Source organism: Triturus cristatus, chromosome 12, assembly GCF_964204655.1.
Source record: "Triturus cristatus chromosome 12, aTriCri1.1, whole genome shotgun sequence".
Lineage (NCBI taxonomy): Eukaryota > Metazoa > Chordata > Amphibia > Caudata > Salamandridae > Triturus > Triturus cristatus.
In genome coordinates, this window is record NC_140595.1 from 842,428,879 (window position 1) to 842,456,876 (window position 27,998).

A 27,998-nucleotide genomic window follows, 5' to 3' on the forward strand; every position below is an offset into this window, starting at 1 on the left:
CAATCATTCCCCCCTCCCCCCACACCATCCCTTGAATACTCCTCAAAATATTCGTCCTCCAGCAGAGATGCCACACCAGAGGTGGTACCTGCGTCACCAGCAGCACCACTGCCTGAGCGTCTGTTTATTCATCTCACTCGCCACCAGTTTAACTCCAAGCTGATGCATCCGATGGTGATCAATATTCACACACCTTTGAGGAGGAGGTGCTCCTATTCAGGATACTCTGAAACCTTAAAGAAGGAAACAGTATAATAGCAAAGATCTGGTGACAGAACTACCTCCACTGGTGGACTCACCACCGGGTGGCATAACTGCACTTCTTATGCATGTAGTAAGGACTTCCAGAAGATTGGAGCATGCTCTGACACATCTTCATTGACTCCAAATGTCAGAAATACCTGAGATTCGAGGTCTCCAGTTGCTATCATCCATTCAGAGTGTTTACTTTTTTCCTCATGTCGGATCGGAGTATATTGAAATGTATAGCACAAGTAGCAGCACTTACTTCATCGGGTATTTTAATAGCTTAATAACTGATTATTCAAGGATGTTTCTCTGGAAGCCACAAACAAATCAAAAATAGCTTGTCTAGAATTATTCTACACATTGGGCCTCACACTGAACACAGTCAGTCTGTGTCTGAATCAACGCTGCAGCATTGAGCAGCAGGTGTGGTCCTGAACAGCTGAGAGCTGTGAAATCTTACTTTCTAAAGGAAATCTAGCAAGCCTTTTAACAAATGAGATTCAGAAATAACCAAACGTCAGAGATCATTTACTAAAACGACTGCTGGGCAGTACGTAGCTGCCTTGTTTCACTCTGCCAGTTGAGAATGTGAATGAGCACAAATGTAAGGCTCTTTCGACAACCAAATTCACGTCACATTGAGGACGAGGAATGATCGTCCATGGTGGATGGCTGAGAAAAACACAGGAGTGGTTCTTCCATTCCTACAACCCCCTGTTAGTTTTGTAAGGACCATGCATGCATCAATGGAGGAATGGGGAGCACGCCTCAAGGAGCTGTGGCCTAGCCAAGAGACAGGCCTTCGCATCAGTGTTTTGGAACTATGAGCCATCAAAAAAGGTCTCCAAGCTTTCCTGCCCACAGTTTGTCACTCATGATATAGACAGCACAGCCTTCTAGTTTTACATCCACAAGTAGGTAAGTAAATGATCACAGGTACTGTAGACAAAGGCTCAGCATCTTTGGCATTGGGCTGTATGTCACCAGATCTCAATACGAGCGAAACAGCGGGCCTGCTCAGCCGCACCACAAAAGATTTCCACTAATGGGAGCTCAACGACAGCTTGAGAAGGCATGTGTTCTGATAGAGACTTCTAACAGCAGATTCCTCACCTGAGAATATTCTCCAGGCATCAAACTAGATCTGGAGAATCTTGTGTAGTACCTCTTCTCGTCGGTAGGTGGCTTCGCTCGGCTCCGCTCGGCTCCGCACTGACGATGTCTGAAGTGAAGTGCAGTGTCTATAAAGGCACCACCTCTACATGCTAACATCAGTTGCGATCTTTCCCAGCCAACAGCGTGGATCCATAGAGCTACCTATGTCATATTTTGACCAAATTGTTTTCAACTTTTTGCCAACATTTGTGAGCTTTGCTTCCAGTGTGCTAGGACATCATGTCCTCTGCAAAGTCTTCAGGGGCCTTGCAGGGACTGCCACAAATGTTTGAATCCGATTCCCACTTGCTTTGTCTCTGTTGCCTGGGGTTAGGTCACGAGTTGAAGTCGATTTGCCAGCAGACCATGAAGCTCCCAGCGGCACAGCAGAAGAAGACTCTATGCCGCAAATGTTCTTGTGGAAGCTCTTGGAGCCTTCCTGCAGACAATTGTCTTCTTGCTCCAATAACTCCTTATTGAAGTCTGGTAAGTCCAGAGAGCACAAGATGAAGAAGCTGAAGTGCTCTTCGGCTTCACCTTCTGGACATCATGCTTCTAGGTCCTGCTCTCGCACTCCACCTGCGGAGCAGGGGTCTAAGCCCACAAAGTACTATCCCGAGTTCCCAGGCACCGGAGCGACACCCATCCAACTTAAAGAATTTTGGGATGTCGTCTTTGGGCCACTGACTTCCTCAGGAGCACCTTCAGGCACGCGGAGATGGGAGGTGACCCTGCTGGGTTACCATCCACAGGTTCGACCCGGACACTAGCCAGGCCCTCAGGATCCAGATCAATGCCACACTGATGCCTCCATCCACCCTAGCTTCGTCCCTACCGACACCATTCTCAACACCGCTTGACAAGCTGATTATTATTCTCGACGATGACCCAGTGCCGCCCCGGCACCACTTGATGTAGATGCCTGTACTATCCAGGCCTTACCAACCCCTGGACTTTCCACCCCTTGACAGGCCCTACCGTCCTGATTGGGGAAATGAGGATTAGGTGCATGTTCCCCTAGAAGACCCTTATGACGACAACTAGTATGAGGAGCTGGGTGACGCCAGTGGCCTGAATACCTCCCTAGACTCTGACCTGAATTCCTGTTCGGGCCATGTTTTGGAGGAAGGCGCATCTTTTGCCACTGTGATGCACATGATGACATAGGTTCTCGATCTCCAGCTGCTGATCATTAAGGCCAAGACCAATGACTTGACAGAAGTGCTTCATACTGGGGCAGGCTCGCCTCAGTCCATGCTTTCCTTTAAGGAAGCTCTCTCTGACATTCTCCTGGGAGCCTGGACGAAACCTTACGCAGGAGCTCCTGTGCAACGAATGATTGCCCGTCTGCATCCTCCCGGCTTGGGAGACCCAGCCTTCCTCTCCCAGTGCCCCTCCCCTGAGAGCCTGGTAGTACAAGCCTCAACAGGGAAGATCAGCACAAGCGTGTTCCCCACCGCACCACCAGATAGGGAATCTAAGAGGCTGGACACCTTTAGTAAGCGCATCTTTTCTTCCCCAGCCTTGCCGTGCAGTTGGGGAACACCACATGCCTCTTGAGCTGATATTATCACACATTGTGGAATTCGGTTGTGCAGCTGCTTCCCATGCTGCCAGAGGAAGGCCGCGCCATCCATAGTCAAGTAGTGGTGGACGACAGGGATATAGTAAAGGTCGCCGTTAGGTGTGTACTGGACACCACAGACTCCCTGGGTAGAACTATGGCTTCTGCGGTGGTGCTGCACCTGGATACTTTCCACTGGGTTCTCGGGTGATGTCCAGTCTTCACTGACTGAAGTACCCATCGATGGCTCCTTCCTATTTAGTGACCAGGCTGAAGGGACGCTCAAGGGCTTTTGTAAAAGTAGGGCCACTGCCAGATCCCTTGGCCTTTCTTTCTCAACAGCCGTCCTTTTGCCCCCACTGCGGAGATGGTAGGGGAAACCTTGGGCACCCGTAGTACCAGATGTACCCAGTCCAGCAGCCTGCCTAGTCGTTTTGACGACTGGAGAGGATGCTGGAGCCAGTCCCAGCATGCTGCCGAATCCCCTGCCCCTCTGGTTGCTGCATCCTCCATACCTCTTTAGTGCTCTCTCCATCCCGCACACATTTCCTGTTGGAGGCAGAGTCTGGCACCACCTCCCTCAATGGTTGGTGATTACATCCAACATGTGGGTGCTTAAGATTGAGCCAAAGGTGCCCTACCGTGTAAGAAACTCACCAGCCCCTCCCATGTTCCCAATATCATCTTACAGAGGACTGTCTCACCTTACTTTATCAGGAAGTGCAGGCTCTTTTGTCCAAAGGAGCCATCGGGAGGGGCCCACACCAGAAGCAAGGTGTAGTTATTACCACAACTTTCTTGTGCCGAAGGAGGATGGGGCCTCTGCCCTGTACTACATCTGCTGAAAAAAGAAAAATTCAGGAAGGTCACCTTGATTCAGGTTCTGCCCTGGAGACTAGATGGTGGAGCTGGACCTGCAGGACACCTATTTCTGCATCCCTGCTTGCCGACCCACAGGCGTTACCTGCAGTTCACGGTGTGCCACGAGCATTTCCATTTTACTGTGCTCGTCCTTGGCCTCACCAGTGCCCCTTGGTAGATGACAGTGCTGGCAGTGGTTGCAGCCCATCTGCTGAGGTTTGGGTTCCAGTATTTCCTTACCTCGCCAATGGGCTATTGAAGGTGGTCTCACCCCAGGCAGTCATTGCCCACCTCCAGACTATGGCGAACATTCTTCATTCCCTGTGGTTCACCGTCAAACCTGACTCCCGCTCAGATGCTTCCTTTCATCTGACCCATTCTGTACACAGCGCAGTTCCGTGCCTATCCTACAGACCGGCAAGTGCAGGTACTCAGGCTATGATTCTGATATTTCGGCCTCTATCTCTGATTTCATTCAGACTCTGAGGCTGCTGGGTCTCATCGCCTCCTGCACCCTGCTGGTACAACACCCTCAAGGGCATATGCAGACTCTGCCGTGGGACAGAAGTCCCAATGGGCACAGAACCAGAAGAATCTTTCCCACCTGGTCCAGATATCAGAGGGAACTGAAAAAGATCTGCAGTGGTGGCTGATGAATCGCAATTAGGTCAGCAGCAGACCCCTCTCCCTTCCACAGCCAGAGATGACAGTGGTGACAGATGAGTCACTCCTGCGTTGGGGCCTGCATCTGGGAGAGCTGGTGATCAGAGGATTCTGGTCTCTGGCAGAATTTCGGCTCCACATCAACTTTTTGGAGTTGAGAGCTATTAGTGTGACAGGTGGAAGGAAGACTTTCAATGCCAAAGGAAGGCAGTTTCAGATGTTTATGGACAGTGCCGCCATGTGGTACTACAACAAACAGGGCGTGGTGAGGTCATGTACCTTGTGCCAGGTGACTCTGCGCTTCTAGACATGGCTTGGTTGTACAAAACCTGGCAAAGATCTCTAAACGTCAGGCTGGACAAACTGCCATTGAAGCCTCACGAATCACATATGGCGGCTATATTCTGAGGAGATGCAAGGTCTCTTTTGAGACTGGGGATAGTCTTGGCTCGATCTTTTCGCCACCGCAGAGAACACGCACAGTGAGCACTTCTGCGTATTGGAGTTTCCAAAGCGGCTCTCGCTCAGAGACTCATTCTGCCTTAGGTGGAACTTGGGACTCCTGTACGCCTTTCCACCGATACCTCTCCTGACCAGAGTTCTCAAGAAGATCTGAACCGACTGGGTTGAAGTCATCCTAATGGCTCCGTATTAGGCACAGAGACTGGTATCACAAACTCCCGAGCTTGAGCATCTGTCATCCGGTCCGGCACCCCCTTCAGGAGGATCTCCTGTCGCTACAACAGGGAAGAGTTTTACATCCGAACTTACTTTTACATCCAAACTTACGCCTGCTCCACCTTCATGCATGGAGAATGAGTGATGACACAAGGATTTTCGATCTCCTTCCCAAAGTTTGCGTTGCCATTTTGGCAGTCAGGCATCCTTCCATCCAAACTGTCTACTCTTGCTGTTAAGTTTGTGGCTTGGTGTTCCTGACGTCATGTGGATACCCTTTCTTCACCGCTTGAAGAGGTTTTAAAGCCTTGCTCTGGGCACCGTTAAAGGTTATTGGTCAACCATTTTGGCTTTCATGCGGCTGCTGGTTCAACCCTACCTGTTTAAGTCACCCCTTTTTCCTTTAGTAACTGGTCTTACAGGCGCTTGCCTCTTTCCTGCTGAATGTAGTCACCCCTTTTCTCATTGGCCAGAGCATTACTCTGCCTGTGTTCTATGCTCCACCTCATCCGTCCAAGGGGGAGGAGAGGACACTCCATCACTTGGACCCTAAAAGAGCTCTGTCTTTTTGCACCAAAGATCATCGAATGGACGATCAGCTCCTCATTGGGTTCAGCGTAGCAAAGATAGCAAAGAAGGGCGAAGCTGTGCAGAAGTGAACCTTCTGTAGATGGGCAGTACTCGAAGAAGCAACCCCTGAGGTCTTGCAGGCTCATTCCACCAGGGGCAAAAACACCACCACTACTGCATTAGGGAGCAGGGTGCAAGTCCTGGACATCTGCCAATTGGACGTCTCTACATACATTCACAAAACACTACTGCTTGAACAGACAGGTCCGTTGTGGTGGACATTTCGCCCTCTCGGTCCTTTATGATCTTTTGTTCTAAGCCAGTTTGTAGACCCCCCGCCCAGGAGGTATTGCTTGGGTATCTTTTCTAAGGTGAGGAATCTGTGGTTAGAAGTCTGTATCAAAAGAACAAGTTGCATACCTTTGAAAAATAAAATTATGCTAAAAAGTCTTTCGAACTGCAGATTCCTCACCGACTCTCCCATCCTCCCCGCTCTGCAAACTGGGATCTTTTACCCTAAACATCTTTTTAGACAATGCACACTGGTCAAAAAAGTAACACTGGTTTTTCGTGGCTCTGATTTGTTGGCACAGAGCTTGTCACGAAAGAAACTGAAGTCAGTGCACCGGGGTGGTGCCAGCATAGGCACCGCAGCATCACTTCCTACGTTGAGGTGGAGCTGAACGATCGCACCTGCCGACTCAGAGGTACTGCTCAGGATTTTCCAGATCCAGTCTGACGCCTCAGCATTATTCTAAGGTGAGGATTCTGTGGTTAAATAGTCTCTACCAGGAAAAGCTGTCCCGAAGGTACGTAACTTGTTCATCTGAAAGAAACACGTTAGTTAGATTCCTCACCTTAGAATATCCCCAGGTGTCAGGCTGGATCTGGAAAGATTTTTCGTCCGCAATACCCCTTGCGCGTCGCTAGGCGTCGTCTGCGGTCCGCGTCCGTCGTCGGCGTCGTGCGCCGGAATGACGTCATCGGAGTACTTAGACACCGCCCTCGCGCGCTGACGTCGGTTCTTCTTTTTGCCGCGCCAGACAGCGCCGATCCGGGAAGAGCTTACCCCTTAGTCAATTTTTGACTAAACTTTTTGACTCTTTTTGGCCTTTTGTCGACTCGACTCTGGTGCCGGTAGGATGCCTGGTTTTAAGGCCTGTGACGCCTGTCATCGCCTGATGTCGGTGACGGATCACCATCGCCGGGGCCTGTGCTGCCTGGGGGCCGACCACGACGCGGAGTCGTGCCCCGATTGTCAGGCCTTGACCTCGAAGGCTAGGCGGGAGCGGTCCCATAAGCTTCTCGAGCTTTGGCACTCAGCTCCGCGCCGCTCACGGTCCCGGTCCAGGAGGAGGTCCAAGGACCGGTCGCGGAGCCGCAGTCACCATCACCGCTCGTCGGGCTCGAAGTCTTCGGGTAAGTCGAAGCGATCAAAGAAGTCCAAGAGGCGACACCGCTCTGCGGACTCTCTTCGCCGGTCGCGCGACTCGGCCGAGGGTCAGAGTGGTCCCACCCCCGCGGCTCCGCCGGAGCCGCAGGAGCTGCGTCCGTCTCCATACCCACCGGTCCCTGGGACTGACGCGACTCTGGCGGAGGTCAGTGCCTTCCTCTCGCCATCGACGCCTGGGCGACCTCGCGTGCCGGCGGCTCCGGCCCTGGCGCCGTCGACGACTTTGGTCCCGACGCCGCAGGTCCCCGAGGGATCCAGGCCTGGATCTCTATCGGCACCGGTCGACCTCACGACGCCTCCTCCGCCGACACCGGTTCCACCTCCGGCGCCGTCTCCGGACGATGCCGTTCCTTGGTTTAGCCCCTGTCCGGACCCGGCGCCGCACCCGACGCAGATGGATGACCGTTTCATCTACCGTCCGGCTCCGATCGTTCCTCCTGTTTATCAGGAATCGGATGACGGGGGCGACTGGGAGGGGTCTGAGGACCCTATGGCCCTCCAGGGTCAACTTTCACAGGACTGGGCAGACGAACTGGGGGATGCCAGTGGTCTGGACACTTCGCCGGACGCTGGCTTCATCTCTCCTCCGACTGTAGCTTCGCAGGAAGGTGCAGCTTTTTCAGTTGTGCTGTGCAAGGCGGCCGAAGCCCTGGGTCTCGAGTTGCCTGCTGTGGCCGTGAGGACTAATATCCTCACAGAGGTGCTTCAACCGTCAGCAAGCTCCACAGAGCCTCTGCTGCAGTTCAATGAGGCCCTCATCGACGTTCTGCAGGGCACTTGGTCCAAGCCCTCCACAGTTCCTCCTGTGGATCGGAACGTGGCCCGGCGCCACCGCCCTGCTCCGGGCGACCCCAGTTTCCTGTCCCAACACCCCACCCCGAGAGCCTGGTTATCCAGGCCTCCACTTCCCAATCCTCCTTCCCGTACGCTCCTCCGGATCGGGAATCCAAGAGGCTGGAACAGTTCGGAAATAAACTGTTCTCTTCCCTGAGTTTGGGCCTGCGGTCTTTGAACACCGCTTGCCTCTTGGACCGTTTCTCCCACTCTCTGTGGGATGCGGTGGAGGACGTGCTGCCACTGTGTCCGGAGGAGGCCCGGACACGTCTCTCCCAGGCACTTGCTGACGGGCGAGATGCAGCGTGACATGCCATACGGTGTGGACTTGACACCACGGACTCGCTGGGTAGGGCGATTTCCACCACGGTGGTGCTCTGGCGCCACGCCTGGCTGAGGTCCACGTCTTTTTCGGGGGATGTCCAGAGTACCCTCATGGATATGCCCTTTGATGGCGCTCGCATTTTTGGTGAGAAGGCGGATAGTGCGCTGGCTCGTTTTAAGGACTCCCGGGCTACAGCCACGTCCTTGGGTCTCACGGCCCCACGGCCGCACACTTCCGCCTTTCGTGGCCAAGGAAGGGGCGCCTCCTCACGTCCGCCTAGCCACCGGCCGCAGAACCAACCTGCTCGCGGACGTGGGTTCCGCCGTGGCGGTTCTAGAGGACAAAGCGGTCAGTCCACATCCACCCCTGCAGCATCCGCCTCAAAGCCCTCCTAGTCCGAGCTTTCAGGCCCATTCCACGCCAGTGGGCGGCAGAGTTCGCCATCACCTGCTCCACTGGCGCTCCATCACTTCGGACAGGTGGGTGCTGCAAATCGTCCGAAGGGGCTACTCCCTCCCCTTCGAGACGACCCCTCCAGCCATGCCACCGCAGTGCCACCATATATCGGAGGATCACTTGAATCTTCTGCGGGAGGAAGTTACGGCCCTCTTGGCCAAAGAGGCAGTCGAGCGCATTCCTGGTCCAGAAGTAGGACGTGGTTGCTATTCCAACTACTTTCTGGTTCCCAAGAAGGGCAAAGGGGGCCTACGCCCTATCTTGGATCTCACGAGCGTCAACACCTTCCTCCGGAAGGAACGGTTCGAGATGCTATCTTTAGCTCAGGTTCTGGCTGTCCTCGACCCTGGAGACTGGATGGTAGCGTTGGACTTGCAGGACGCCTATTTTCACATCCCCGTCCTGCCGGCCCACCGGCGTTACCTGCGGTTCACGGTGGGTCAGGAGTACTTTCAGTTCACCGTGCTCCCCTTCGGCCTCACCAGTGCCCCTCGGGTGTTCACGAAAGTGATGGCGGTGGTCGCAGCTCATCTGCGCAGATCGGGAGTTCGAGTCTTCCCCTATCTCGACGACTGGCTGTTGATGGCGGCCTTCCCCAGCAAGTCGTCTCCCACCTTCAGACTACGGCCAACCTCCTGCATTTGCTGGGGTTCTCCATCAACGTGCCAAAGTCACACCTGAGTCCCTCCCAGAAGCTCCTCTTCATCATAGCGGTTCTCGATTCGGCGCAGTTCCGGGCTTATCCTCCGGAACAGCGGGTCCGGGATATTCAGGCTCTCATTCCCATCTTTCGGCCTCTATCCTAGGTTTCGGTCAGGTTGGTGCTGCGGCTTCTGGGGCTGATGGCCTCCTGCATCCTGTTGGTGCATTACGCCAGGTGGCGAATGCGGGCTCTGCAGTGGGACCTGAAGTTTCAGTGGGCCCAGCATCGAGGCAACCTGTCCGACCATGTCTTGATCTCGGAGGGCACTGCGAAACAGTTGCAGTGGTGGCTCACGGACCGCGATTAGGTCAGCGGCAGATGCCTCTCCCTACCCCAACCGGAGCACGTCGTAGTGACGGACGCGTCCCTCCTGGGATGGGGGGGCCACATTGGAGAGGCGGAGATCAGAGGACTCTGGTCTCAGGCGGAGACTCAACTCCACATCAACCTTTTGGAGCTGAGAGCGATCCGGCTTGCACTGAAAGCCTTCCTTCCCTCTGTCCGGGGAAGTGTCGTGCAGGTGTTCACGGACAACACCACCGCCATGTGGTATTGCAACAAACAGGGCGGGGTGGGGTCGTGGACCCTTTGTCAGGAGGCTCTGCGCCTCTGGACATGGCTGGAACACCAGGGCATCACCCTGGTGGTTCAACATCTGGCGGGCTCTCCGAACGCCAGAGCAGACGAACTCAGCCGCCGGTGCATGATGGATCACGAATGGCGTCTGAACTCGGACTTGGCGCAAGGTCTCTTTCTGCAGTGGGGAGAACCTTGGTTAGATCTATTCGCCACCGAAGAGAACGCGCAATGTCAGCAGTTCTGCACGTTGGAATTTCCATGGCAGCACTCGCTCGGAGACGCTTTTCGTCGCAAGTGGAGTTGCGGTCTGTTGTACGCCTTTCCGCCTATACCACTTCTGCCCAGAGTGCTGAAGAAGATCAGGCGCGACCGGGCCCAAGTTATCTTAGTGGCTCCGGATTGGGCACGAAGGTTCTAGTATCCCGAGCTACTCAGTATGTCAATCGATCCCCCGATACGACTGCTTCTTCAGGAGGACCTTCTGTCGCAGCAGCAGGGGACGGTCCTCCACCCGAACCTGTCCAGCCTCCACCTCCATGCGTGGAGATTGAGCGGCGGCAGTTGATGCCATTTGACTTGCCTCCTGAAGTCTGTGATGTCATTCTGGCAGCCAGGCGTCCCTCCACAAAGACGGTATACGCCTGCCGGTGGAACAAATTTGTGGCATGGTGCACAGCAAAGGCTGTGGATCCCCTTTCCGCCCCTCTTTCTGAGGTTCTCCTCTTTCTTCTTTCTTTGGCCCAGCAGGGCTCTGCTCTGGGCACCTTGAAGGGTTATCTTGCTGCAATCTCTGCCTTCTTACGGCTTCCTGATCAGCCTTCTCTTTTGAAGTCCCCTGTTGTTTCCCGTTTTCTCAAAGGCATTACTCACATGTTCCCTCCTGTCCCCTTCGTAATGCCTCAGTGGGACTTGAATCTTGTTCTGACTTTTCTTATGTGCGCTCCTTTTGAGCCTCTTCACAATTGTCCCATTTGTCTTCTGACCCTGAAAACTGCTTTCCTGGTAGCTATCACCTCGGCTAGACGGGTGAGTGAGCTCCAGGCTCTGTCATCTAAGCCTCCCTTTCTTTCTGTTCATCCGGACAAGGTTGTCCTCCGGCCTCGTCCTTCTTTTCTACCGAAAGTGGTGACCCCCTTTCACCTCGGGCAATCTGTCACGTTGCCCACCTTCTTTCCTCCTCCGCATCCTTCAAAAGAGGAAGAAAGGCTCCACCGTCTGGACCCAAAACGGGCGCTGTCCTTTTATTTGGACCGCACCAAACAGTTCCTGGTGGACGACCAACTTTTTGTTGGATACGTAGGAGCTAAGAAGGGGAAAGCAGTACACAAATGGACCATCTCACGGTGGGTCGTGTTGTGTATTAAACTTTGTTACTCCTTGGCAAAAGAGGACCCTCCTGTTGGGTTGAGGGCCCATTCCACCCCGGCCACAGCGGCTACTACTGCCCTGGGCCTGGGAGTTCCCTTGCGGGACATCTGTCAGGCGGCGACGTGGGCTTCACTGCACACGTTTGCCAAGCACTATTGCCTGGACAGCCAAGTCCGGAGAGACGGCTTCTTTGGCTGTTCTGTTCTCCAGGACTTTCTGGTGTGATCTTGGTTCGCAGACCCACCACCGGGGTTGATATTGCTGGGGTATCTATTCTAAGGTGAGGAATCTAACTAACGTGTTTCTTTCAGATAAACAAGTTACTTACCTTCGGTAACGATGTATCTGTAAGAAACATTAGTTAGTTAGATTCCTCACCGACCCACCCATCCTCCCCGTTCTGCGAACTGACATCTAGGGTTAAGGTTATCCTTTTCAGGACCCTAGATTTTTTGGCACCAGTGTCGGTCTCTTGCATGGCTCTGCGTTCCTGGCGCGGAAGGCTATGTACAAGAACTGACGTCAGCACGCGAGGATGGCGTCTAAGTACTCCGACGACGTCATTCCGGCGCACGACGCCGACGACGGACGCGGAGCCGCAGACGACGCCTAGCGACGCGCAAGGGGTATTGCTGACAAAAAATCTTTCCGGATCCAGCCTGACGCCTGGGGATATTCTAAGGTGAGGAATCTAACTAACTAATGTTTCTTACAGATACATCGTTACCGAAGGTACGTAACTTGTTCTTCAGTGCATGGAGAAAACACAAACCAGACCTACTTGCAACACAGGCAGACAACAAAAGCCAATTCTACGCACACCGATATCCACAAGGAAGAGGATTGCAGGTAGAAATGAGTTTTCGATTGTTTAATCAAGGACACATGCATACTCTTTCTCACCACCCCCACTGATTCAGAGTCATTGCAAAGAAAATGAAAACTGTAATGGATGTTTCTAATCGCTCCAGAGAGGCCCAAACGATACTTGTTCGAGGCCCTTCCTCATTTATCATGATTGCCCTCCATTCCACAGGGATCACAGATGAACCTCCTGTCCCGGTGCTATGGACAAGCCCTATATCTGGAATCTTTAAAGCCTGACTTCTTAATTCAGTGAATTCTCTGATTCCGAGATTCATGCAGACTGCAGGGCCATTCCTGTGCAGCGAAGAGTTCTGTCCACTAAGAAAACATACGCAGCTAAATAGAAGATATTCTGCAGTATGTGTTCGTTCAAAGGCCTTCTCCTTTCTCCATGCAGCCCCCACCAGCTCTTTCTTTGCCCACTAGACTTTGCTCATATGTGCCACGGACACACATCAATAAGCAGTCTTTCTTTCGGCCGCACAGGATCATTCAAGAACTGACTTAAGGTCTTTTAAGAGCTTTCCCTTCCATGAACAATCTGTCGTCACAATGGGAGCACAACAGTCTTATTCCAGCTAATGTGGACCCTATTCAAGTCAAGCTGTCTTCATTCGATCTTCTGAGGACAGATCATAAAAGGTGCACACAACAAAAACAAACTTCATTATAAACACCCACATTAAAAATGACAACCACATATTAAAAGTAGGACAAGTCCTAGTGAAACCATATCTTGTAAGGTAAAGACTACCACTTTTTTTACGCGTATAAACTCATTATGTTAATATACGATAAATAAAGTGGTAGTACGAACGGACCAATTTGACATCAAATAAAGCGACAGTGCAAGAATTCCGGTTCCAGGGAGCTACAAAGTGGCAGATGATTCCAAATTAAGAACATCAGCAATGGACATTTAAAAAAACAATTCAGGGACAATGACCCCATTCAACCCAATTCACAGAGCTAGTCCTAAAATTGTCGTTAACAAATAGTGCTATCTCTAGCGCTTATTTCAGCCTAGCCAGAAGAGTAAACAAAATTCATGCAAGATGGGTATCAGCAGCCAACACCTTCTGCCACACAGAAGCTGTTCAAGCACTTTCAAGAAGAGGCAGAGGTACCCCTTCCTGGCGTCTGCTGCGCACCTACATGGAGACGTCAATGCACCTTCACTCAACCCTACTCCTTGGAAGCAGTCGTAGACATCGATTCAGCGATGAGCCAAGCAGCTCCCCATCCTCTTTCACTGTCCCACCTGACTCACTGTTGATATGTTAACACATGGTCCTGCTTCCTATTCTGATTAACACACGTCAATCTATGAACGATCAGGTGGCTGAGAAGCAAAAAGAGACTTGCCTTTGACTATAGGTTCCGTACCATTTGTCTCTGTAGATACTCTCTGTTTTGCATACTCCTGCCATCAGTTGTTGGGCTCGGATGTCTGTTGGTCATTTCCCTCTCAGCCACAGTGCATCAGGACAAAGACTCCACCTCAGATTGTTTTCTTCTGCCGTTGTGTTTAGACCTTCAAGTGGCAAGCTCCGGGACTGACATTTCAACCTCTTTACAGCCATCCGCAGAAACTTTCTATTGTCTTCTGACCAAATTCTGTAAGCCATCACAGGGACCCTTCACTGACGATCGATGTCAATGGCACAATTGACAATTCAGGCTGTACCCTGAGAGTGGCAGAGGGGATGTTATGGAGAGAACACTCGTCCAGTTCTGCCCTAGGTACAGGGTAATTTCTGTGGTCTGACCCTCCTCCTATGGAGGAGGGTCTGCAGTGTCGGACCCTCCTTCAAAGAGGGTTCGGTCAGGGCTGCAGTGCTAAAAGACCCCCATTACCCCCATGGTTCCAGCACCGACCCCTCCACTGCCATGCCCTCACACAAACTCCCCTCTTCAGCCTCTGCCGGAACCTGCTGTTTTTTCGGGGAATGTTAAATACTGTCAGAGGAAAAGCATACCCCAACCAAGAGAGGGTGATGGCATTGCAAAAGGTGCTGCCATTTTTTCAGCTAGGACACCCCCTCACTGTACAAACAGTGATATCATTATTGCGGATGATGGCCGCTTGTATCACTATAGTACCATTTGCAAGAGTGTCTAGTGAAGCAGTGGTAACAGGCAGAATGTAATTGATCAGAACTAGTGTTGCGAAGGCCAAAGCACAATGTACGCTCCTCTGGTGAGACAGCAACAACTTGTTGCTGAGCAGGCCATTTCTTCAACCCAATTTTGCAAGCGACCATTACTGATACTTCGCTCGTGGTTCTAGGAACACATCTCAACCATTTAAGAGTTCAGGGTACCTGGATGACACGACAACAAGGCCATGGCAATCCACCTAGCACTCATGGCTTTTTACAAGCTCATTCAAGCCAAAACAGTGCTCATGAAGACAGGCAACATAACAGCAATGTACTGCTTCCAGAAACGGGGGCATGCACTCTCCCCGGCTATCTGCTTTGGCTAAGTACATACAGAATAGGGCTGCTCACATTCAGATTCTTCTTCTAGTAGAACTTCTCCCAGGGAAAGACAACGACTTTGCATTGCTGCTAAGCAGGATGTCTCAACAATTCATAAGTGGGGGAAGAATCCCTCAGTCCTCCAACAGAACTTTCAAGAGTGGGGCATCCATACTATAGATCTCTTTGCCACTGCAACAAAAGTGAAATAACAAAGATTCGCCTCAGTCTGTGGGCAATGCTGTAGGGATGAACTGGTCCCAGAATTTACCTTTGCTTTTTCTCCAGTTTCCATGATCAAGAATAAGAGGCGAGTGACAGTGACCCTCATTCTGGTGGCCCCAACCTGGTTGAGACCACATCATGCTTCATTCGCTTGGCAAGTTTCCACAGAGGCCAGATCTTTTGTCTTGGCATCGGGGTCAGCTCAGTCATCCAGACCCCAGACGACTCAATCTAGTGGTCTGGCGTCTGGGGTCTTAGAGTTTGGTTACCTCAAACGCCTGGAAGAGAGTATGCAGAGTCTGCATGAGGCGGGTACATCCATCACGCACGACTGCTACATTGCCCAGTCGAAAATGTTTGTCCATTACTGGTTCAGCAAGCACAAAGCCTTCAGTCTCTGGAGAACATCTGCTACTGGATACATTTGGAGAATGCAGGATTAGCATGCAGCTTTATCCGTTTATATTTAGATGTGGCTGCAGCCTACCTACAAAATAGGGAGCATTTGTCACTCTCTAAAATCCCTGCCATTAAGGCCTTCTTGGAAGGACTCAAAAGAGATATTCCACCAAAGACTCTGCCTGCGCCTGTCTGGAACTTGAATGTAGTCCTCACAGGGCTTAAGGCCCCACCTTTAAACCATTGCCCTCCTGTAACATGCAGTTCTTGTCATGCAAGGTGGCCTTTTTAGTGTCTGTAAGTTACGGGTCTTAACTATAGAAGAACCTTTCATCCAGGTTCACATTATCAGGGTAGTCCTAAGAAATAACCCATAGGTGGTTTCCCCATCCCATGGCAACCAAACTATTGAGTTGCCTACTTCAGTGATAAGATGGTGCTTGTGTACTGTTTGGGTAGAACCAAACCCTTCCATAAGACAAAGCAACTGTTTGTAGATTTTAGCCGCACTTTGGAAATCTTGTTTCCAAGGTATGCTTTGCCAGATGGAATGTTAAATGCATGCAAACCGGTTATGTGAAGGCGAAACATACACTGCTTGTACCACCTAATACACATTCCACATGTATGAAAGGAGCCACTAAGGCTTACTCGAAACACCTGGAAAGCTGCTACATGGTCAGCACCACACATGTTCGCCAAACACTACTGCATGGACATCCAAGCCACCAGCGGCTTTTGTTGGCCAGACTGTATTAAGAATTTCGTTTCAAACCTCATCATCTGCTCATTAGTCACTGCTTAGACGGGAAGCTGCTTTGCAGTCTTTGCATCGCATGTGTAACAACAGCCGTGTCCTGCGAACGGAAAATATTACTTCCCTGCAACCATCTGTGTGTAGCGTGCACTGGCGGAACTTTCCTAAAGCCAGTGGTGATCACAGATGCTCTCAACACTTTCCTTTTTCACAATGCACAGTAATTACCACTCTGACTTCAAAACTACACTTCACTTACCCTACTCATCCGCTGAGCGAAAACAATCTGAGGTAGAATCTTTGTCGTGGTCATTGTGGACTAAAGTTGGACTCCCAATACTGACTTTATAACAGCTTTAAAAAAAGGAACTTGAAACGTCCATGCCCAAGTCGAGAAGGCAGGAGTGTGAAAAGCATGTGAAACTCCAGCGCTACGTACTATGAACACATGGTTACAGGCTGAGTAACATTTTCCTTTTTCGCCATTGATATCTTTCATAGATCCACGTACAACCCTCCCACCTCTCCGCATATAGACTCTCTGTCAGTCACTTGCTCTTTCTGCTCTTGTGGTAGAGCTCTGAATTGAAATGCTTCTGTGATGGTTGAATTTTCCCAAAGAGGTGAATGTGCTACTAAGTGACACTGGTTTAAGGCCTTTCAGACCAGCTGTTGTGAGGTTATTGTGGAACTCACTGGGGATATGAATCTGTGAAAGAGTCCAACACCGAAGAACTTTAGGGACAGATAAATAACATTTTATGTCTACCTCAGGTAAGTACCCTATATGAAACAATCCTCTAAAAGGCCTTCCCACAAATAACACAAAGTGTCAGGGGAAGATGAAATCTTCTTTTTCAGAACAAACAGTCCCACTCCCAAGACCATTCAGAGTACAGACGCTATTCCCTTACTTGAGGCTCTTCCTTCTCGTCGGAGCTGATTCCAACATTAAAAATGATGAAGCCAGAGTTTCCAACTGCATCGGCACCCTTGTGCAGGTTGTAAAGCATTCCTGTTAGTGATGCTGAAATCAACTGGGTCACTCTCAAAGGATAAGCCAGCTCATGTGGGTTTGATAATTTAGAGGAGTCCTCCCCCAAGTCTCCCGACACTGTCCCTCTGCTCTCACCTCCGTCCCCCCAACAAAGACGGTGCCCTATAGGGCGCCATCCCCTGTGCAGTCGTTGCCATCCTTGGTGCCTGTTCTGGCACAGTCTTCCAAGCCCTTGAAGTCTGTTGACATCATCCAAGTAGGAATAAAGAACTTTTAGGCCAGTTTCGATGACCAGCCCTTGGCACAACCCATGGATCTGACCATATGGAAGAAGGCTTTAGGTCCAACTCCGATGCTCTTGTCATGACTGTAAAGATCATGGCCATACAATGATGCGGACCCTCTTCTCTTAAATCACTGCCGCTGGCCTTTACGTGTGCATGTAAAATGTGAGTGGACTGAAGGTAAATTCCCTAGCTCCTTTGGTCTTCAATTTGGTGGTATGAAACAGAGTTAAGCATTGGATCTGACCTTACCATCCACTGCGATGAGATCCAACATTCAGCTGAAACCTGGCAGCCTTCCTCAGTGTCAGAGCCTCCGCTGCCCTTTATCAAGGCCCCTTTGAGGCTCTACTGGCTGCTTGGAAGGAATTCTCAAAGACCTCTAGATGATGTAGGTCCAACCAATGTGATGGGAAGTCTCCTCCACCAAACTGAATCCAAGTGCTTGTCCCACAGTCTCTCCATGGGCTTCTCAGGCGGAGTCTTGTCTCACAGCAAGAGGACGTCTCATTAACACTGCTCTGTGGCCATTTAACCCTTCATAGCTTCTTTTTAACCCCCCACACTGCATTTTCCTTTTCACGGTGTGATCTGCGTGGCCTTGACATTGCTTAGTTTCCACCTCGCAAGTGGCTGCTTGCTTTCTCCTTTCTTCCTTTCTCTGGCTGTCAGTGTCTCAGCACCTGGCTGCTGGGAACAATGGTTGCTTTCTGGTAAGAAAAGCAGGTGGGTATATTGTAAACATATTGTTTTGATGATTAAGTTTCCTAAAATATGTGAGTATATTGTAAAATTATGAATTTCAAGCCACCTGTGTCATCCTCGGTTTGAACCAAACGTATCAGTTGTAATGTGTTACTGTCTCAGAGGAGTGTTTCCTTTTCCATTCCTTTTCTATTTTCTTCAATTTTATTATACTTGCGGGAGTCAACTGTTCAAAGTAAGGGTGTTGACTCTACCTATCCTGTTTCTTTTATTTTAATTCTTATTTGGTCTCTTTGTGTCTCCTTTCCCACATAGACATGGATACGTTTAGGGAGTAGTAATAATATTGAATATTGCTTTTTTCTGCACTGTGAGTGATAGTGTGTTGTGACTCCCCCTGTTCCCAGGGAGGAAGAAGCTGCCCAGGGTCTTTTTTCCACGCTCCAAACCCGGGTCTGGTTCCTCTGTAGTTTAAATCTTGTGCTGAGGACCCATGAAAGGAATCTAAAGGCACCCATCAAGCTCGGATGCTGAAACAAGCCCTTTAAAGGATTTTGGGAAGGGCGTTAAATCGCATATTGTTTTCTGAGGTTGTTATAAATTTTGGTTGTGCTCACGATTTATAAAGCCTGGCTTGTGGGCATATGCTGGCAGCATGGCTCAGTGAGGGGAGCGCAAACCACCAATATCTGCTGCAGGCCATGCGTCTGAGTCTTGACGAGATGGACTCATCTTTCATCTTCCTTAGGTTGGTACATCTTGGAACGTTCACTTGGGTACCCTATTATCCTAACCTCTGTGTACTTTGGGAGCAAGCCCATTGGCATGAGGGGCCACAAAGGCCAAAATTCAATTGTCCCCTATGTAGCATCATTGGTAAATGTCTACTGTAGCGCCTCACAAAGTCATTGTTTGTGTATAAAACATTGGATGCACCTTTGTGCATAGTCCCTGGAACTACACTGGCTTGTACACAATGTAGGTATGTGGTATTTGTGTAGCACAAACCTAGCTCAAAGGCAGTGGAGCTCTGCACAGGGTCAAAGGCAAGAACTGGCTTGTGCTTTTGATTACGTTTGTTAATGTTTAAGTAAATTATGTGTACACAAATTAAGCACATTGGTTTGCCTGATGAAAAGAGGGTTAAAGTGTGGGAGTGTTTCTAATATACCTTAGTGTATTTTGGTGGTGCGTACGCACAATGTATCAGTTTGTAGGCATGTTCTGTTGCTTTGTCCTAGCTCACATGCATCACGTGGGTTTGTGAAACTCTCCTGCTGGTGTACAGGTGTCATTCACAGGTGCACTGGTGGAACAGAGCTTGTTTTACGCCTGATGCCTTCCTTCCTAATGTCCCCTTTTGTATTAAAGGTACTCTGATGTGCTCAGTAACAAAAGTGGACACGTGGTTAATGTACATGTTCAAATGCCTAGTATAATAACTTTTTATATAGCTCTTCATATAGCCCGTCTTCATCTTCTACGCATTATATTTAACAGATGTTATCGCTACCCAATTCATGGTACTAAATTTACCGACCTATGGAAGGGTGAGTTGGCGTTACCAGGAGTTGAACTTGTGACCTGCAGATCAATCATCACCTCTTTTACTAGTAAACGTTTAATTCACTTAGCCATCCTGCCAGCTCAAGGTGAACCAGTATATTGCTTCACCCACATACTGTATTGGTTTGCTTAGGTATTATATTGGTTTCATTTCACAAACTATTGGTTTAAATGCATCATAAGATGATTTACACGTGCACTGTATTCCTTTATGCGTTTGGACATGTAGCGATTGCCCAGTCCGACCTCTTCGTGGAAACCATAGATCGCCACACATGTCTAGGTGGGCAGAAGGCTGGGGTTCTTTAGTGGCACTCCTGAACTGGGCAGGAAGTTTTCAGTCTACCACTACTCCTGCTCTACCTTTTCTTTCCCTGTTATCACTACCCCCTTGTCACAACCTCTTCTCTACCCCTTACTCTTTCTCAGGGGTATCCACCCTCTCCAAAGGTACAAGAATGTGGACCCGTCGTGTGGAGAGTGCTCTCTTTCAAACAAGCCAGACCAGATTTGTGCTTGAGGTCCTGTTTCCCTAAGTGTTTGATACCTGTCGATTGATGCAGTCTGTTGAGAATGTGGCAGTGGCCAGGAAAGAGTTCACTAGGTCTCAGGGCAAAGAAAAAGGACGATTCTCAAAAATATAAATATTAGAGCATGAGGGGAATCCTAAGGATTATGACTTGTTGCCCTCACACAGCCCTAAGGATGTCATGCTTCATCATTTGGCATTGCTCCTAGTCTGGCGTTTCAATGCCCGACGGGCCGCACCAAGGGTCACCTTGGCGGAGATCTCCTACAGATAAAAGTGTATGGTAAAGTACCTGGTGTAGAAGTAGATAGGTTATGATAGTCCACCCTGTGTAACAAGCATCAGAATCCGCATTGGTCGATGCAGAGGTCATTGCACTGCGCTGAATATTACCAGTGCGTTAACGATCTGGGACCTACCCTCCTCTGCTCACCAGGATCAAGGTGCACAGAAGAGGGTAGGTTGGTCACCAGGTACTTTGCCATTGTGAATCTACATCACATTATAGGTGTGGATTAGGTTCACCACCCAACTTTTTACTGGTCCTGATGAAGTGCTGTGCATCCGTTAGGGGCTATCAGGTGCGAAACATGTTGACCTGAATAGACTATTTCTTACTCACAGCTACTTAGACACATTATGCCCCGCTAGGAGCATCAAACAGTTTCTTGGTCCTTATAATCCTGTCAAGAGAACCTCTGCATTAAAATAGTTTTTCGGTATCTCCTAAACAGTTTTATTCTCTATTCTCTTACTTTTGACTGCCCTACGTGCCCATTACACCCTCGCACACACCTTTTCATTATACACCAAAACCAAAAAAGATCTCTGCTAAGGTGACCCTTCGTGGGACCCGTTGGGCATTGCAGCGCTGGCCCGACAAGGAGCAACGCCCAATGATGAAGCATGGTATCCTAAGGGCTGTGTGATGGCAACAAGAAATAGTCCGTAGGATTCCCCCTCATTTTCTAATATTTACATTTTTGAGAATCGTCCATCTTTTTCTTTGACCTCTCCTTTCTTTAGGAACAGTTCCTTCGTGGTACTGATCCCCTCGATGTGGGCCTATGTTCGACAATCAGTATGTGCTTTGCTTTTAATTAGCTGTTGCTTGTTGCTCTGGTTAAATAAAGCTTCCTGTTGAGCTGGTTAAAGCTCATTGAACCATTTGAGGCAGGTGCGTTCATCGAGCTGCAGACATGTTGGGTGTAGTCATCCAGACCCCTCTGTGGGACACAGCCATGTTGTACACGCGTAGGTCCAGCAGCTTCGCTTCTGCATGTGTGTTGTAGGGAGGGAGCTGGGGCAGGTAGCCAATGAACGTCTCTTCCCTTTCTCTATCCTTCCTTACAGTTCCCAGATTGTAGAGGATAACAGGGTTGGCCTGTATAACACACTCAATAAATAGTAATCTAGCCAGGCTTTCACAGTGACCTGCAAGTGTGCAGGAGGTGAACATCGCATCCTCACTATCACATGATGGCGTCATCGCTTGATCATCTCTTTGGTTGATAGGACTGGTAACTTCTCCGCATTTATACTCTGTAGATTGATTATTCTTCTGGAGCTGAGGTCACAGCAGATGGTGTCGAAAGACAATGTGTTGAAACAAGCCGCGTTCACAAATTAGAACCCGTATTTGAAGAACACTCCAAGTAGCGCAATGCTGAGTGGTTACTAGATGTGAAAATAAAGGCGCTCTCAGGTGCACCCCAAATATCCTGATAACCCCCACTGTCATTTATCTCTGTACATTCCCTTCACACATGTTCTTCAGCTGGACTTTATTGATTGACGGATCGATTGAGAGATACATTGACAAACTGGATCTGGAGGCCAGTGCTCCGCGTTTTGCTACTTCTAACTTGGTGTCGTTTTTTTGGCCTGCTGTTGCAAAGAATTATAAATTGAAAGTTGTGTTCACATGGTCCTGTAATACATGCTGATTCTTGTCCCTAATTTTGATGGCTCTGCTCTCTAATCTGTTTCTTACGTTTTTTAAAAATATTCTTTTGTTTGTAACCAAGGTCCCTCAAAGGACGACTTCGATAGCTACAGCTCTGAACACGAGTGGAGCCTCGGCCACAAGGCAGATCCAAGCAGTTCGTGCCAGGTAATGGGCCACTCTTGGCCACCACTTCTTGTGTTGGTGTTGCCCTGGCACTAGGACATGTTTACCTTTTCCAGGTGTGATGGCAGCATCTCTCAGACGTCACCTTTAAGTATACCTGGGACATGTAGTGATTTGCTCTAAACATCAGTTTCTGAAAATGAATACAATTTGCTACAAATACAAGCTTTTAATTATGAGAAATAAGCTCAGTTCCCCAAGCTAAAGCGCATAATTCTCAAACACCAGTGTTTAGTGAAACATGTTCCCTCCCCATGCCTCAGACTATCATTTCCAGGTACCGCTGCCACACATGTACAGACCTGCCTTGCATGCCTATGTATTACCATTGTATGGCAGAAATCCTGTCTTTATGCTAATGATTGTCACTATCCTGGGAAGTTGGCACACAAAAATGTTTAGTATATATACCATGAAGTTGAGGCCAACAGTATGCCTAGGATTGTGAGCACAATACCTGGAATAGGCACTATGTATGTCCACAGGTTTACGAATTCTCGCCATTGTTCCAGACGTGAGCACAAGTATCGCAAGAATTCTCAAATATGCCAGCCAAGGTGACCTTTATGCCCAGTATGGTCCAAACTGTCCCAGAAATGGCTGTAAATGTTTTTTGTGAGAGGAATCCCACATGCCATGGGTGGCGTCACCGATTAGGGGTGGGGGGCTCACTTTCAGGTTTAGGGACACTACAGACACCAGTCCCTGCCCGGGCCACCTTGAGCTCTGCTGGAGACCCGAAGTCCACTGTTCTAGCTTTAGGTGTGTTACACCTCTCCTGAAAAAGAAGAAAGGGCCTGTGTGATGGGCTGTGGGGTCCACCACACATGTACAGTATGCATCTGCTTTCTTGGCGCTCTGAGGATCTCAAGCTGCACAGAGCCATCTCCTGGAGTTGCACAACTCCAGCTGAGAGTGGGACCAGAACAAAGTCTGTTGGACTCTACCTTAACGCTTACTCGCTAGAATTTTAAAAAAGAGACTGGAAACACAAGAGTCTTAAAAAGTTTCCTCAACATGAGGTAATTGGAAGTGTTTCAGAGCAGGAAAAGACGTTTTCTTATATAGAGCCCGAAAAATCAGTTCACCATTACAAAAGGGCTTTAGAGGTCATTCTGCAGTAATGAGGGTCAATTAAGACACCTTAGCAGTGGCATGGCCGTGTCATACTGTAGTCCCTTATGACCATTGTGAGCCAAGTTCTGAATCTCCTGAAGAAGGCCCTCAGCCAGTCGTGAATAGAGGGAGTTACAGTAGTCTATCACCTGCAAGGCCAGTAAGCGTTGAAAGTATTGTGGGAGGGTGCATCGTCTCTTGGTCCTGAGGGCCCATGGAAAGGGCTGCTTCGCCCACTAAGGGCACTCCCATCCCCAGGCCACCAGGCAGGTCCACAGTGTCTCTGCTGTTGTCAGTAATCCTCCCTTCTCTCAGATGGAGCTGCCCATCCATCCTTGCACCATCCATTCCAGGAAGCTGCTGCGGCATCTCTATTGCCGTGCAGATGGAGGAGCACCTGGTTGTCATGGATGAACACAGAGATGTTCAAGACCAGATCACGCGACCTGGCTTTTATATGTAAACACTAAGACTGGGCGACTTTACAGAGGACATGGACACAAAAGACTCAGGCACACACCTGCAGTACTTCTCCTTCTGCAGCCTGTTGGAAAAAGCCATTTATGATTTTGCTCAAGAAGGCAAAAGATCATCACACCCATTCTTTCATATTCATTTATGAAATGTCTTTATAAAAAGTTAAATATTGGGAAACCCGCATATTTTTCAGACGCAACACTAGTTAGTGTGGGAGCAAATGTTCCAAACATTGCCAGAGCTTCCTATTCACCAGGGACTGCATTGGAGGACGCCGCTTACAGTGTGGGCACATGCGGGGCGTGTACTGATGGACACTAGAAGGTGCGAAGCAGGCAAAATGTGTGCTGGTTTGCCTTTAGAGGTTGTAGTGTTGGTTCTAGCTTTGGTAGGGTTACGGGTGGAGAGTAGGGACAGACAAGACATTCAGGAATGAGGCTTGTGGATGTTGGCGGATCACACACACACAGCCTGCAGTTCTTGTCCCCATGGAACTTGAGCCATCCATCTGTTCAATGCCTGCAAGCCGTACATTAAAGCGCAGCGTTTGAAGCAGTTTCAAGTGTGACAGCCTGTAGATGTCAGGTTTGCCTTCCAACAACTGCGAGATGAGAGTCTGTGTGGCAAGAACTGGGCCCTGCACAGTATTGGTGTCTCCAGAATACCAGCACCGAACAAAGCCCCAGCAAAGATTGCTCTTTCACCACAGAATCCCTGTCCACAGCCTCCTCTGGTGCTTGTCAATTTGAAATTAAATATTACAAATATGTTGATTGGGAATCGAATACTCTAAAGTTGTGATTCACTAAAAATGTGGGTTACAGTTGTGCTGCCTGTGTCAGTTTAGCTGTTGATTGTCCTCATCCCTTAACCAACAGAATCCCTCTAAAAAATGAAGAAATGTAGCATTATGGGGCTTACTGTGTCTACAGAGGTAAAGGAACAAGATACCCTCACTGTGAATGTGATAAGTGGGAGTAGTTGAGAAAAAGATCAAATAATGCTGTGCTCACCTTGAAACGCCTTTCTGGTCTTAACCCACACTGTGGTTCAGAAGGTGATGGCGAGCATCTTAAAATGCTCTGTGCTCCCCTAGAAACGCCTCTCTGGTCTTAACCCACACTGTGGTTCAGAAGGTGATGGCGAGCACCTTAAAATGTGCTGTGCTCCCCTAGAAACGCTTCTCTGGTCTTAACCCACACTGTGGTTCAGAAGGTGATGGCGAGCATCTTAAAATGCTCTGTGCTCCCCTAGAAACGCCTCTCTGGTCTTAACCCACACTGAGGTTCAGAAGGTGATGGCGAGCACCTTAAAATGTGCTGTACTCCCCTAGAAACGTCTCTCTGGTCTTAACCCACACTGAGGTTCAGAAGGTGATGGCGAGCACCTTAAAATGTGCTGTGCTCCCCTAGAAACGTCTCTTTGGTCTTAACCCACACTGTGGTTCAGAAGGTGATGGCGAGCACCTTAAAATGCGCTGTGCTCCCCTAGAAACACCTCTCTGGTCTTAACCCACACTATGGGTCAGAAGGTGATGGCGAGCACTTTAAAATGTGCTGTGCTCCCCTAGAAACGCCTCTCTGGTCTTAACCCACACTATGGTTCAGAAGGGGACGGTGAGCACTTTAAAATGTGTTGTGCTTCCCTAGAAACACCTCTCTGGTCTTAACCCACACTATGGTTCAGAAGGGGACGGTGAGCACTTTAAAATGTGCTGTGCTCCCCTAGAAACGCCTCTCTGGTCTTAACCCATACTATGGTACAGAAGGTGATGGTGAGCACCTTAAAATGTGCTGTGCTACCCTAGAAACGTCTCTTTGGTCTTAATGGTGAGCACTTTAAAATGTGCTGTGCTCCCCTAGAAACGCCTCTCTGGTTTTAACCCACACTGTGGTTCAGAAGGTGATGGTGACCACTTTAAAATGTTCTGTGCTCCCCTAGAAACGCCACTCTGGTCTTAACCCACACTGTGGTTCAGAAGGTGATGGCGAGCACCTTAAAATATGCTGTGTGCTCCCCTAGAAACGCCTCTCTGGTCTTAACCCACACTGGTTTAGAAGGTGATGGCGAGCACTTTAAAATGTGCTGTGCTCCCCTAGAAACGCCTCTCTGGTCTTAACCCACACTGGTTTAGAAGGTGACGGCGAGCACCTTAAAATGTGCTGTGCTCCCCTAGAAACGCCTCTCTGGTCTTAACCGACACTGTGGTTCGGAAGGGGATGGTGAGCACCTTAAAATGTGCTATGCTCCCCTAGAAACGCCTCTCTGGTCTTAACCCACACTGTGGTTTAGATGGTGATGGTGAGCACCTTAAAATGTGCTGTGCTCCCCCAGAAACGCCTCTCTGCTCTTAACCCACACTGTGGTTCAGAAGGTGATGGCGAGCACCTTAAAATGTGCTGTGCTCCCCTAGAAACGCCTCTCTGGTCTTAACCCACACTGTGGTTCGGAAGGGGATGGCAAGCACCTTAAAATGTGCTGTGCTCCCCTAAAAACACCTCTCTGGTCTTAAAGCACACTGTGGTTCGGAAGGTGATGGCGAGCATCTTAAAATGTGCTGTGCTCCCCCAGAAACGCCTTTCTGGTCTTAACCCACACTGTGGTTCAGAAGGTGATGGCGAGCACCTTAAAATGTGCTGTGCTCCCCTAGAAACGCCTCTCTTGTCTTAACACACACTGTGGTTCGGAAGGGGATGGCGAGCACCTTAAAATGTGCTGTGCTCCCCTAGAAACGCCTCTCTGGTCTTAACCCAGACTGTGGTTCGGAAGGTGATGGCGAGCACCTTAAAATGTGCTGTGCTCCCCCAGAAACGCCTCTCTGGTCTTAACCCACACTGTGGTTCGGAAGGTGATGGCGAGCACCTTAAAATGTGCTGTGCTCCCCTAGAAACGCCTCTCTGGTCTTAACCCACACTGAGGTTCAGAAGGTGATGGTGAGCACCAAATGGGGCCAGTTCTCATTGCATCATGTTTCTAAAACGAAAATCCTCAATACCATTGTGGCCGGTGAGAAGAGGGGCAGTCAGTGCTTGCTGCCCACTAGCAGATGTGCTCGCAGGGCTTCGTTTTGCAATTGTACTCGCCCAGTGCAAGCTGTGTAATGCCAGATCCCATGATTCAGGACAGGACTGGGTGCAGGGTGTAGCCAAGCCCATGAGTACTCCCACTTCTAGCAGGTAATGGGTTTGGTGCCCAAGCACTAGGTGCATGGCATGGCTGCTGCATATAACGGTATGTTGTGTGCAGCGGTCGCACTGCTGACAGGCCCGTGCTCTGCGGCTACGCCATACTCCATCAATCACTTATCCTGAAGTGTGTGTATGGTGTAACCAAAAAGAAGCTTGACCCCTACAGTCAGAACGTGCCACTCATAGCAGTATCTATGTGGTGTGGTGTTGGGAGACTTTTAAATTAGCTGAAAAAACCTTAGTTAAGGTTCAGTTAAGACTTTACTAGAAGCAATTGGATGACCTAACAAGACAAAAACTACGGCCTTTGGCACCCTCTCCACAACACAGAACATAACATCACTTACAATTTGCCATTAAAAGTTTATTTTCATTCTTAGTTTACACTCTTGCCATGCACTGCTTCTAACCTGACGTGACATCTCCCACGACCGAACGTATAGCATCACACATGCCATCATCAGTGACATCACAGGTTACCTACCGCACATCATTGCTGACATCAGTGTGATGAGTGAGTCAGAGTGAGCACACTGAAGCACACATTCCACTGGTTTGAGCTTGGGGTCGTACCCTGCAGGCTGAGAGTTTGGAGAACGTCCTTCAGCCAAACACAGACTGGAGGAGAAGGTTCGCTTTATAGCGGGGGTTCTTTGGCAGTTCTTCGCATGCTCTGTGCCCAGTGTCTGCATTTGGGCCTTTTATTGCCCTTTCAGTGAAGGGTTGTAGCAGTAGAAAGAGCCTGCTTTGTTTGCAGAGTGTGTGGCCTATCATTTGGCCGTGCCCTGCACCAGGCCCTTCACTCTGTATTCCTGG

The 27,998-nt window shown here is 49.6% G+C and overlaps 1 protein-coding gene across 8 annotated transcripts in view; it reads left to right on the forward strand.

Moving 5' to 3' along the window:
* Nucleotides 1-27,998, forward strand: part of MINK1 (misshapen like kinase 1) — a 965,829-nt gene that overhangs the window by 658,291 nt on the left and 279,540 nt on the right. For all 8 annotated transcript variants that reach the window (XM_085637899.1, XM_085637895.1, XM_085637897.1 and 5 more), the window contains one exon: nucleotides 22,298-22,383. In XM_085637899.1, coding sequence (XP_085494025.1) covers nucleotides 22,298-22,383 — 86 coding nt within the window. The remainder of the gene's footprint in view (nucleotides 1-22,297; nucleotides 22,384-27,998) is intronic.